Genomic DNA, 11,984 nt, shown 5'->3' on the forward strand with positions numbered 1-11,984 from the left:
TTCATTACTCTGTCGCAAAGAGACGTCGGTTGCGTCATGAATCTCCAGCCATGTTTCTCGGGTAAAGCTAAGGTTGAAAGTTTCCAACTCTCGAAAGCCTATGCCACCTTTTTTTGGAGATGTGAGTGTGTCCTAGGATACCAAATGAAGGGATCTTCTATCCAAACAACTACTCCACCAATACTTAGGCACAACAGAAGTAATACTCTTACAAACCTTCTTAGAAAGTCGAAAGCAACTCAGGCCGAAAGCTGGAATAGCTTGGATCATGCAGTATATGATTTGAAGATTAGGGGAAATAGTAAATGCGGGGAATACAATACTAGGCGATGGAGAACTAGCCGAAAACAATGTACAACCACAACCAATAGGAACCCTCCACACACTATAATTACCTCCAAAAAAGGGCAACCAAACATGATGCAAAAACATGACCCAAAGCCTACGTTAACCCAACGAGGTTGCACTTGGCCACAATTGCAAGATGCCCAAAATCGATGCAAGCATCCAAGCACACTCTTAATGGACAGACTCCCATGCTCAGCGCTCGTTACTTGACAGGGATGCTTTCTCGACAAAGGGGGCCTACGACGCCCTTGCCTCCCAGTTGGCGGATCCCACAACCTAGTGCACATTTGGGACGCTAGAGTGCCCAACAGGGGTCGGGTGTTTGGTTGGCTGTTCTATCTGGACAGATTGAATACTAGGGAAACCTCCACCGCAAGACCATCCTCGACTCCCCATCATGCCCTCGATGCCACGCTGCACCGGAAAACAGGGCTCGCCTGTCTTTCAACTGTCCAGCCTCCGCTGCTATCTGGGACGCTCTTGGTCTGCTACCAGTTTCATCGCCACTGCCGGAGTTGTGATCCTCATCGTGCAGACCGAGGGCTGCCCACTTCTGTCTGGCCGTTGGTTCTCCTTCTAGTTTCATGTAAGATTTGAGATGCTCGAAATGCGGCTACTTTTAGAGATGAACACCTCTCTCCCGCTGATGCAATCCGCTCTGTAATCTCGAACCTCACTCTCTGGACTCACCGTCTTAAAAAGGCGTATCAAAAAATTAACGCCGGCTTGTGGCAGGATTTTTTTTCTCCTCTTAACTCTGTTGTCACTATTTTTTTGAATATATTCAGGTAGGGAGCCATCCCCCTCCCCCCCCCGGCAGTTTCAAAAAAATATGTAAGCAATGAACATCCCCCGACAGTTTCAAAAAAATATGTAAGCAATGAACAAGTGACAATCCCGGTGTGATAGGAATCCCAATGTTAACAAGATATCAACAACAAATTGAGATTAGAATACAAGATTTCGGCTTGTTGTTTTAATCAGTATTCAGCCCCCTCCCAAGCGTAGCCCTCCCCATGGGCGACTCGAGAGGCGACGCAGCCTCGAGCGCTCCCTCCCCTCCTCCTCCCCCTCCCCCTGCCACCGCCGGTGCTCCCCGCCGGGCAAAGCCCTGGCGGATCCGGCGGCGGCGGGACTTTGCTCCCAGGCAGCCTCCCCCCTCGAGCGTGGGGCTCGACGAGGCTGACGGAGCCGTGCTGCTCCGGACCTAGGGTTTCGCGATGGCAACCCCAGATCCAGAGGGTCGGGCCTCTGGACCTGGCGTGGCGAGCACGCTGGCGGTGCGGCGCGACCCTTTGGGGGTGCGGCTACGACTGCTTGGCTGTGCCCCAGCGGATCCAGGTGGCGGAGGCTGCGGGTCACCGCGGCAGCGGCCATGGTCGACGGCAACAAGGTGCAGGTGGCAGGTCCCCGCGACGGCGCCACTACCTCTGCTCGACGCGACCCCCTGCGGTGGCTGGCCTTGTTTGGAAGCCACCCGGCGGCTGTTGCTCTGCGCTGGCCGGTGCTTCCCTACATCGACGGTGACTGACACGTGGTTTCCCTCTCGGTGCTGATGGTCCTCTCAGGCAGTCTGCTTCCCCGTCTCCTGTCTGCTCTGCTTCGGCGGTATTTGGGGTTCTGGTCTTGGGCCGGGGCGAAATCCCTGCGCGGCGATGGCCTGCGCTGACAACGGCGACACCTGAGGGTGTCGTAACCTCCATGAAGGCGTTGTCATGGCCCGGACCGACCCTCTCCTCGAGCACCGGGGGAAACCCTTGGTCCAGTTCATTGGACAAGGCAGCGGTGGCGTCTCAGCACCATTCCCTTCTTGAAGGCGTTGCTTGGGTCGCACTTGGAGTCCCCGATGCGACAGCTGGAGATGGTGGCCTCCCCGGTCTTCCGGCGAGGCTTGCTGGTAGTGCGATGCTGTGATGAGGGCTTCAGCATAGAGTGTGGGCGTCCGGGGTGCTATGTACGCCGGCGCGGGCATGTCCAAGACGATGGCTTCACTAGTCCTGGTTGGGTCCTGCCATCCACCTGCCGTCTCTTAGGCACTTATGGGTGGAAGGTACGTTGGTCTGGACAGCCCTGGAGATGCTGTCTTCTTTGGAGGCGCCTGGCAACGGCTGTGACACGGCCTTGAGGCTCTGAGTCTAGTCACCTCGCCGTTCATGGTTGGAGGCTGGACAAGGCTAGACCTTTCGTAGTTGCAGTCTGTAGCTGGTAGCACCTCCTCGCCTGCTCGTTTGGTGAGGACAATGATGTGTGTGCGTGTGTCCCTCCTCTTGGGAGGTTGTACCTGTACTGCTGTTCTCTTCCTGTTCAATGAAATGAAACGCAAACTCTTTTGCGTTTTCTCGAGAAAAAAAAGAATACAAGATTTCCCTGCTCCAAAGATCATAAGAACATTTCTCTGAAAACCCTACAAATCAAAGGGGAAGAAGCAATTGCATGGAGGCACGAGGCAGCCCTGAACACATACCAGGAAGGCCTACGTTTTCTCAACACAGAAACAGAAGCCCAACCAGCAAAACAATCTCCCCAGCAGATGACACTCACGAAACTAGCATTTTACCAGCAGGGTCATCTTACAGTTTCACAGCATATGCATATGCGTGTCGCAAAATTGTAAAACATTGTCTAGACGGAAAAGACACGGAAACTGTACACCAGGAAACTATCATGCAACACATAAGACACACAAGCATGGCAATACAGATATATAAGCAATGACAAGCTGGCTCTGTTCTAATTCTGTAGCATGGTTCAACTGCCATCACCAAGAGCTTGTACTTTCTTCTCGAGCTCAGGTTTGTTGGCGCCGACGAGCTTGTCGATCTGCTGGCCGTTTTTGAGGAAGAAGAACGTCGGGGTTGCACGGATGTCCCATGTTGAGCTGAAATCCTGCAGATCATCACAAGGAGAATTACTAAGGTGGGTCAACACTGGAAGCATCAGAACAACCTGTTGTTAATCACAGTGTTATCAACCAAACATGTTATTCATGGAGCTATCAGGATGAAAAAAACACTCCACCACACTCCATACAATTGGCAGTAACAAATACTCCCTCTGTAACTTAATATAAGACGTTTTTTGACACTGTCATGGACTCTAAAAACGTCTTATAAGGTACAGATGGAGTATTTATCTGTTTGCATACTTCTTCGAAACAGGAAATGGCAAGATGAGAAGCTACGGTACTGCATACTTTGAAGTTTGGCTGAAAGGTTTGTGACTTAACAAAGCGGCGGTAACTATTCAGGGTTTTAATGGTAATGGTTATAGAAACTGTCCAACTGGACTTTTTAGGGTCATGTTAACCTGTAGTGAATAAATAATTCAAACAAATGGAAGATGGAATTACCATTAGGTCATCAACATCAATTGTCAAGAACATGAGTTGAGGGTAAGTCTTGGACATCTCAGCATAAACAGGTGCAATGACACGGCATGGCCCACACCACGAAGCGCTGAAGTTTGCCACAACCTACAAAAGAAATCAATGAGTACATCAGATGCAACTCTAGGAACTGCATCAAGAATTGTTAGTTGTTGGTTCACATATCTTGCCACTCGACTTCTCAACCCAAAATAAAATGGTCAACATAAACACTGGGCTTGCAGCGCATGGTTTTCATGTTCTATCATAATAACTACAACTACCCGTGTATATTCCGGGATTTCAGCGGGAGAACAGTTACAGGGAACCTCCCTCTGCTAAGGAAAACATCCCCTTAACAAAACTGCTTTTGCAGGAAAATAGTTTAGTTAACCTGTCCATGATTTCAAGTGCACAACTAAGAAAATAAACACCCTAATCACTACAGGCTTTCTACAGTCTATGCCCCAACAGCTAAGGACCTTCATGTGCACACTTTCTGCTTGAGCAGGTGGTTATACTATCTGCTTAGGTCTCTCAAAGAAATTTGTGCTTGATTCCCACATCCTCGCCAATGTGTTCTCTTGCAAGAACGGACTTATTTTACAGGCTAACAAGGGGCATGGTGGAATTGGTGTGTGTAGACAGACTTCTTAGACCTATTCTCATTTCATATATGGTGTAAACTGATAGGCGTAAACATCAAGTAGTTCATACCAAACACTATAAGAAGCAAAGGACATCTGTAATCCATTGTAACAAATTGCTAGTTTGCTTACAATTTTCCCATCCTTGTTTGCTTCTTCAATCTTCTGGTCCCAGTCCTCTTTGGTTGTTATGACATGCACATTTCCACCTTTGAAATCAAGCTTTTCTTCCACGATGCTACGACCCTGACCAAAAGAGGACAGGAGGATTACATAAAAATCACTCGGGAGTTCAAGAACAAAACACAGATTCGGTAACAGACACGAACTCACCTTGCCCACACAGCCCCCCATCGTGAACTTCAATGAAAGGCCCCCTGATTCCCGAAGGCCTAAACAATAGTAGAATATGTCATGGTCTATCAGAAGGAAACTGTGTTTGTAACACTAAAAAAATATGGAGACGTTGCACGAACAATAATTTCAGCAAGGTATTTACTCCATGATGGAAATAGCAGTATAACAGATAACTTGTCGTCAAATGGACTGAGGAGAGTATTTTTCTCCCTACCCCATCACAACTGGATGCGAGGAACTACCGCTGCATCTGTTTGCAATTGTGATGAGCTACGCTGGCCGTGTGCGCATCTCCAGATGCAGAGGTCGGAATTCTTCCATTATCTAAAAAAGAACCGGACAAGAACCTGAACCTGATTTTAAACTAAACACATAATAACCCAGGAGGGAGCTCGGGGGAAAGAAAGCACCCACCCACCGACACACACACACCCGCACACAAAAATCCAGTTGTCTCCGCTCCCTCGCGGATCAAGAACCAGAATCTTGCAGGCGAATTCGCGCTCAAGAACCGCATCGGACAAATCGAAGACGACCAGATCAGCGAGAGGATTTACCTGAGATCGGAAGCGGGGATTTTGGCGCCAAGGAGCCCAGAAGCCGCGGGGCGAGGGGGCGAGGCGAGGTCGGAGGAGACGGAGAAGATAAGCCTGGTGGATCTCCTGGCGGGCAATTAAGAGGTTCTTTAACTGGGCTCGATTGATTAACGTAAAAGGCAGAGCTCTCCGGTGGTGTGGGTCAGTGGGTCGGTTGGGTCGTCTGGTGGTCGCAGGTCGCACGCTCGCCGCCGCCGCCGCGCGGTTTGATTAATCGGAGGAGGGGTGGGGGATTGGCTTGCTTTTTTATTGCTGCTGGGGAGGATGAGGGGGGGCCGGAAACGGAAGGGACGTGGAATATTCTGCGGCCGTGCTATGCTGGGCTCGTGCTTCTGGAGGCGACGCCGACGACGACGCCGACGACCTGGATGGATCGACCGGCCCGTCCGCTCCCGGCCGGCCGGCGTGAGCGAGCCCGTGACGCGTCTCGCGTCGCACACCACTTGGCTGGCGCGGCTCGTGCCGTGTGAGCCTACGGAAAAGAAAATGCCTTTTCTGCTGCCGGAAAATGGTCTTATTTGCCTTGGTGGAGATCCGGCGACGTGGAGCTTTGGTGTTGCTCCGGACCGGACCTCACCTCCGGTGGACTGGCACGGAGACTACCGGCCGTTGTCTGCCTTGTGGCTATGCAAAATTCAAAATGTGTTCAGCGAATGCTCTTTGGGTTGTCTTCATGTTTTTTTCTGGCCGTTAGATCGACCGTGCGCCACGTATCGAGTCAACACTAAGGGCCTCTTTGATTCAAAGGATTTTCAAAACTATTTTAAAGGATTCTAATCCTTAGGATCTTTTCTACGATGGTTGTTTGATCCGTAGGCATTTTTCTCTCATGATTCCTTTGTACTGGTTTTAACTGCAAAATTTCCATTCGCTCCAACCTCATATTAAGAATTTTACATTTTTCCTGCGTGAGTCAAATGTCCATACTAATCCTATAGGATTGAAGATGACGTGTTATTCCATTCCTGTGTTTTTCCTAAGAGAAAATCCATCTGAGGTTATTAAAGTGGACTTGGTGCCTCACTTTGGTCATTGAATTTCAAAATACCCAAGTACGGTGACTAAAGTTGCTTGAGTGATGATTTGCCTCTCTCCTCTGAGCATCATGTTTGTGCATGCCTGCGTTCATGCCATGCCATGTGTTGTATTTTTTACCGTATTCATTCTATTCCTTCTATCAATGAAAAGATACACAAGCTTTGTGTATTCGCGAAAAAAAATTGCTTAAGTGACTCCATACGGCCACCGTAACCATTTGTCTAGGGTGACACTTGAGCGCGGTCAACGTGGACAGCGTGGCATTGACCAAATGTGTGGATTGTACAGGGAAATGGACTTTTTTTTGCAAAATATCCGACCGAACAAAACCCTACTTGTTCGGTTGGACCCAATCGTCTCAATCTCTCGACTGACCTAATCATATCGTCCTCCTCAAGCTCCAATGCATAACTCCCAAATCAGGACTCGATCGTCTCGATCTCTCGACTGACCTAATCATATCGTCCTCCTCAAGCTCCAAATGAATAACTCCCAAATCAGGAAACGTTGGCCATCGTCGTGTCAGCCTCGTCATCGCTTTCCGTTGCCGCGTCCGCCATGTCCTCCTCAAGCTGGATCCGGCCAGGTCTTCGCGACTGGTCAATTGCAGTGCCCCTCATCGCTTGCCCTGACTATTCTCCACTACCGACGACCATGACGGCTGGGTGTTCTAGAAGTGTGCCAGACACGATTTAAGTTTGCTCGATGACTTTGTTTTGTTGATCTGTGGACATTTGGTCTGGCCCGTCCTGCAGCAAAGTTCTCATTTTTTTGATATGTTTGGCTGATATAATACATGTGGTTTCTAACGCTGGGAGTTAGAGTATGTCGAGTATTTGATCGCTCACCAGATCCTTGTTGGTGATGATGCATTCGACGCAGCAGGGGGAAGAAGGGGAGATCTTCATCGTGCAAGAGATGTGGGAGAGGAATGCGGCTAAGCGGCGGCGACAATGGAGCTCTAGTCAAAGGGATGCAGCTACCATGACTAAGCACCAAGCAACTATGCTATTAGGGTTTTGAGCTCTCTCATCTTCACTTGTTGCTGCTTCTTTGCTTCACTTACTTGTTGCAAGCTAGCCTTATCGTGTTGTTATTTGTGAGATTGGTGTATAGGTTGTCCATCTAGTTGCATATCTAGATAAAACGTATTCTTGTTGTATCCCTTAATATTGGAAAAGAGACTAAAATTTGTTAGTCGCCTATTCACCCCCTCTAGTCGACCATACCGGTCCTTTCAAACGTTCAGCGGCGGCTGGGATTCCGCGCTTGACGTGTTGGTTTTGCGACAACAGACGAACAGTCGCATATTTGCAACACTTGGTGCTATTTTTTTGGCTGCCCAAAAAGTATTGGAGAAAAAAATTACATCAAGGATAATTGCTGGAACAAAGTTTTTGACCCCAAATGTCTATAAAACGGAAATACCTTATTACAAGGTAGCTATTGGAGATGCTATAATACGGCAAAAGGTTTTCACCCCGCTTTATATACAAAGCAAATCACCAGAGCCACAAAGGTACAACGGATAAGTTCACACCACACATACACATGTAGCACACAAACAAAGTACAATAGGGTTCTGTTGAGGGCACTGAAGGAAATATGCCCTAGAGGCAATAATAAAGTTGTTATTTATATTTCCTTATATCATGATGAATGTTTATTATTCATGCTAGAATTGTATTAACCGGAAACTTAGTACATGTGTGAATACATAGACAAACAGAGTGTCACTAGTATACCTCTACTTGACTAGCTCATTAATCAAAGATGGTTAAGTTTCCTGACCATGGTTATGTGTTGTCATTTGATCAACGGGGTCACATCATTAGAGAATGATGTGATGGACAAGACCCATCCGTTAGCTTACCATTATGATCGTTTAGTTTTATTGCTATTGCTTTCTTCATGACTTATACATGTTCCTCTGACTATGAGATTATGCCACTCCCAAATACCGGAGGAACACCTTGTGTGCTATCAAACGTCACAACGTAACTAAGTGATTATAAAGATGCTCTACAGGTGTCTCCGAAGGTGTTTGTTGAGTTGGCATAGATCGAGATTAGGATTTGTCACTCCGTGTATCGGAGAGGTATCTCTGGGCCCTCTCGGTAATGCACATCACTATAAGCCTTGCAAGCAATGTGACTAATGAGTTAGTTGCGGGATGATTAATTACGGAACGAGTAAAGAGACTTGCCGGTAACGAGATTGAACCAGGTATGATGATACCGACAATCGAATCTCGACCAAGTAACATACCGATGACAAAGGGAATGGCGTATGTTTTTATGCGGTTTGACCGATAAAGATCTTCGTAGAATATGTAGGAGCCAATATGAGCATCCAGGTTCCGCTAGTGGTTATTGACCGGAGATGTGTCTCGGTCATGTCTACATAGTTCTCGAACCCGTAGGGTCTGCACGCTTAACGTTCGATGACAATTTGTATTATGAGTTATGTGTTTTGGTGACCGAAGTTTGTTCGGAGTCCCGGATGAGATCATAGATATGACGAGGAGTCTCGAAATGGTCGAAAGGTAAAGATTTATATATTGGACGAAGGTATTCGGACACCAGAAAGGTTTCAGGACGTTTCGGATATTTATCGGGAACCAAGGGGTTACCGGAACCTCCCGGGAAGTTATGGGCCTCAATGGGCCACACGGGAGTAGGAGAAGGCGGCCCATAGGGTAGCGCCCCCCCCCCTCAAGGACAGTCCGAATTGGGCTAGGGGGAGGGGGCGCGACCCCCTCTTTCCACTCCCTCTCCCTCTCCTTCCCTCCTTCCCCCCTTGGAATAGGAAAGGGAGTCCAACTAGGATTGCGAATCCTAGTTGGACTCCCCCTTGGCGCGCCCCCTCATGGCCGCCGACCTCCTCCCTCTCCTCCTTTATATACGTGGCCAGGGGGCACCCCAAAGGAACAACATTTGTTTCTTAGCCATGTGCGGTTCCCCCTCCACAGTTTACCACCTCGGTCATATTGTCGTAGTACTTAGGCGAAGCCCTGCGCGGATCACATCACCAACATCGCCGCCACGCCATTGTGTTGACGGAACTCTCCCTCGACCCTCTACTAGATCAAGAGCTCGAGGGATGTCATCGTGTTGAACGTGTGCTGAACATGGAGGTGTTGTACATTCGGTACTTGGATCGGTTGGATCGTGAAGACGTTCAACTACATCAACCGCGTTAACTAACGCTTCCGCTTTCGGTCTACGAGGGTACGTGGACACACTCTCCCCGCTTGTTGCTATGCTTCTCCTAGATAGATCTTGTGTGATCATAGGATTGTTTTTTGAATTACTACGTTCCCCAACAGTGGCGTCCGAGCCAGGTCTATGCGTAGACGATATGCACGAGTAGAACACAAAGAGTTGTGGGCGATAATAGTCATACTACTTGCCACCAACGTCTTACTTTGATTCGGCGGTATTGTTGGATGAAGCGGCCCGGACCGAAATTACATGACCGCGTTCATGAGACTGGTTCTACCGACGTGCTTCGCACACAGGTGGCTAGCGGGTGTCTGTTTCTCCAAATTTAGTTGAATCGAGTTTGACTACGGCCGGTCCTTGTTGAAGGTTAAAACAGCACACTTGACGAAAAATCGTTGTGGTTTTGATGCGTAGGTAAGAACGGTTCTTGCTAAAAGCCCATAGCAGCCATGTAAAACTTGCAACAACAAAGTAGAGGACGTCGAACTTGTTTTTGCAGGGCATGTTATGATGTGATATGGTCAAGACATGATGTGATATACGTTATTGTATGAGATGATCATGTTTTGTAAAAGTTATCGGCAACTGGCAGGAGCCTTATGGTTGTCGCTTTATTGTATGAAATGCAATCGCCATGTAATTGCTTTACTTTATCACTAAGTGGTAGCGATAGTCGTAGAAGCAATAGTTGGCGAGACGACAACGATGCTACGATGGAGATCAATGTATCAAGACGGTGACGATGGAGATCATGACGGTGCTTTGGAGATGGAGATCAAAGGCACAAGATGATGATGGCCATATCATGTCACATATTTTGATTGCATGTGATGTTTATCTTTTATGCATCTTATTTTGCTTAGTACGGCGGTAGCATTATAAGATGATCCCTCACTAAATTTCAAGGTACAAGTGTTCTCCCTGAGTATGCACCGTTGCTACAGTTCGTCATGCCGAGACACCATGTGATGATCAGGTGTGATAAGCTCTACGTTCACATACAACGGGTGCAAGCCAGTTTTGCACGTGCAGAATACTCGGGTTAAACTTGACGATCCTAGCATATGCAGATATGGCCTCGGAACACTAAGACCCAAAGGTCGAACATGAATCATATAGTAGATATGATCAACATAGAGATTTTCACCATTGAAAACTACTCCATCTCACGTGATGATCGGACATGGTTTAGTTGATATGGATCACGTGATCATTTAGATGACTAGAGGGATGTCTATCTAAGTGGGAGTTCTTAAGTAATATGATTAAATGAACTTTAATTTATCATGAACTTAGTACCTGATAGTTTTTGCATGTCTATGTTGTTGTAGATCAATGGCCCGTGCTACCGTTCCTTTGAATTTTAATGTGTTCCTAGAGAAAGCTAAGTTCAAAGATGATGGTAGCAACTACACGGACTGGGTCCGTAACTTGAGGATTATCCTCATTGCTGCACAGAAGAATTATGTCCTGGAAGCACCGCTAGGTGCAAGACCCGCTGCAAGAGCAACTCCGGACGTTATGAACGTCTGGCAGAGCAAAGCTGATGACTACTCGATAGTTCAGTGTGCCATGCTTTACGGCTTAGAATCGGGACTTGAAAGAACATCATGGAGCATATGAGATGTTCCAGGAGTTGAATTTAATATTTCGAGCAAATGCCTGGATTGAGAGATATGAAGTCTCCAATAAGTTCTATAGGTGCAAGATGGAGGAGAATAGTGTCATATACTCAGAATGTCTGGGTACCACAACCCTTGACTCAACTGGGAGTTAATCTTCCTGATGATAGTGTCATTGACAGAGTTCTTCAATCACGGCCACCAAGCTATAAAAGCTTCGTGGTGAACTATAATATGCAAGGGATGGATAAGACAATTCCCGAGCTCTTCGCGATGCTAAAGGCTGCGGAGGTAGAAATCAAGAAGGAGCATCAAGTGTTGATGGTTAACAAGACCACTGGTTTCAAGAAAAAGGTCAAAGGGAAGAAGGGGAACTTCAAGAAGAATGGCAAGCAAATTGCTGCTCAAGTGAAGAAGCCCAAGTCTGGACCTAAGCCTGAAACTGAGTGCTTCTACTACAAAGGGACTGGTCACTGGAACGGAACTTCCCCAAGTATTTAGCGGATAAGAAGGATGGCAAAGTGAAAGGTATATTTGATATACATGTTATTGATGTGTTGCCAGCGTTGAGCATGAACATTATATCTGGATCTTGTTTGATGCAAGACGGTTATTCATTTAAATCAGAGAATAATGGTTGTTCTATTTATATGAGTAATATCTTTTATGGTCATGCACCCTTGATGAGTGGTCTATTTTTATTGAATCTCGATTGTAGTGATACACATATTCATAATATTGAAGCCAAAAGATGCAAAGTTAATAATGATAGTGCAACTTATTTGTGG

The 11,984-nt window shown here is 47.2% G+C and overlaps 1 protein-coding gene and 1 pseudogene across 2 annotated transcripts; both read right to left on the minus strand.

Moving 5' to 3' along the window:
* Positions 1-1,328: 1,328 nt before the first annotated feature.
* LOC123158150 (arf-GAP with GTPase, ANK repeat and PH domain-containing protein 2-like) lies at positions 1,329-2,051 on the minus strand (annotated as a pseudogene).
* Positions 2,052-2,879: 828 nt separating this feature from the next.
* LOC123180643 (thioredoxin H4-2) lies at positions 2,880-5,797 on the minus strand. Of its 2 annotated transcripts, XM_044592731.1 has the most exons (5): positions 5,274-5,792; positions 4,693-4,751; positions 4,492-4,605; positions 3,698-3,820; positions 2,880-3,234 (listed from the first exon to the last, which is right to left on the minus strand). In XM_044592731.1, the coding sequence occupies exons 2-5, from the start codon at positions 4,711-4,713 to the stop codon at positions 3,097-3,099; spliced, it is 396 nt and encodes a 131-aa protein (XP_044448666.1). In that variant the 5' UTR covers positions 4,714-4,751; positions 5,274-5,792; the 3' UTR covers positions 2,880-3,096. The 2 variants fall into 2 exon arrangements, with proteins under 2 accessions (XP_044448666.1, XP_044448665.1); XM_044592730.1 differs by having other exon boundaries at positions 4,492-4,751; positions 5,274-5,797.
* Positions 5,798-11,984: the final 6,187 nt, after the last annotated feature.

Source organism: Triticum aestivum, chromosome 1D, assembly GCF_018294505.1.
Source record: "Triticum aestivum cultivar Chinese Spring chromosome 1D, IWGSC CS RefSeq v2.1, whole genome shotgun sequence".
NCBI lineage: Eukaryota > Viridiplantae > Streptophyta > Magnoliopsida > Poales > Poaceae > Triticum > Triticum aestivum.

Bases quoted from the DNA above. Each gene is read 5' to 3' on its own strand.
- LOC123180643 (XM_044592730.1), bottom strand. From the start codon at position 4,713: ATGGGGGGCTGTGTGGGCAAGGTGAGTTCGTGTCTGTTACCGAATCTG. The intron at 3,821-4,491 runs GTAAGCAAACTA...TTTCTTTTGTAG, and splicing joins CAAACAAGGATGGGAAAATT to GTTGTGGCAAACTTCAGCGC. The intron at 3,235-3,697 runs GTAATTCCATCT...GATGATCTGCAG, and splicing joins TTGATGTTGATGACCTAATG to GATTTCAGCTCAACATGGGA.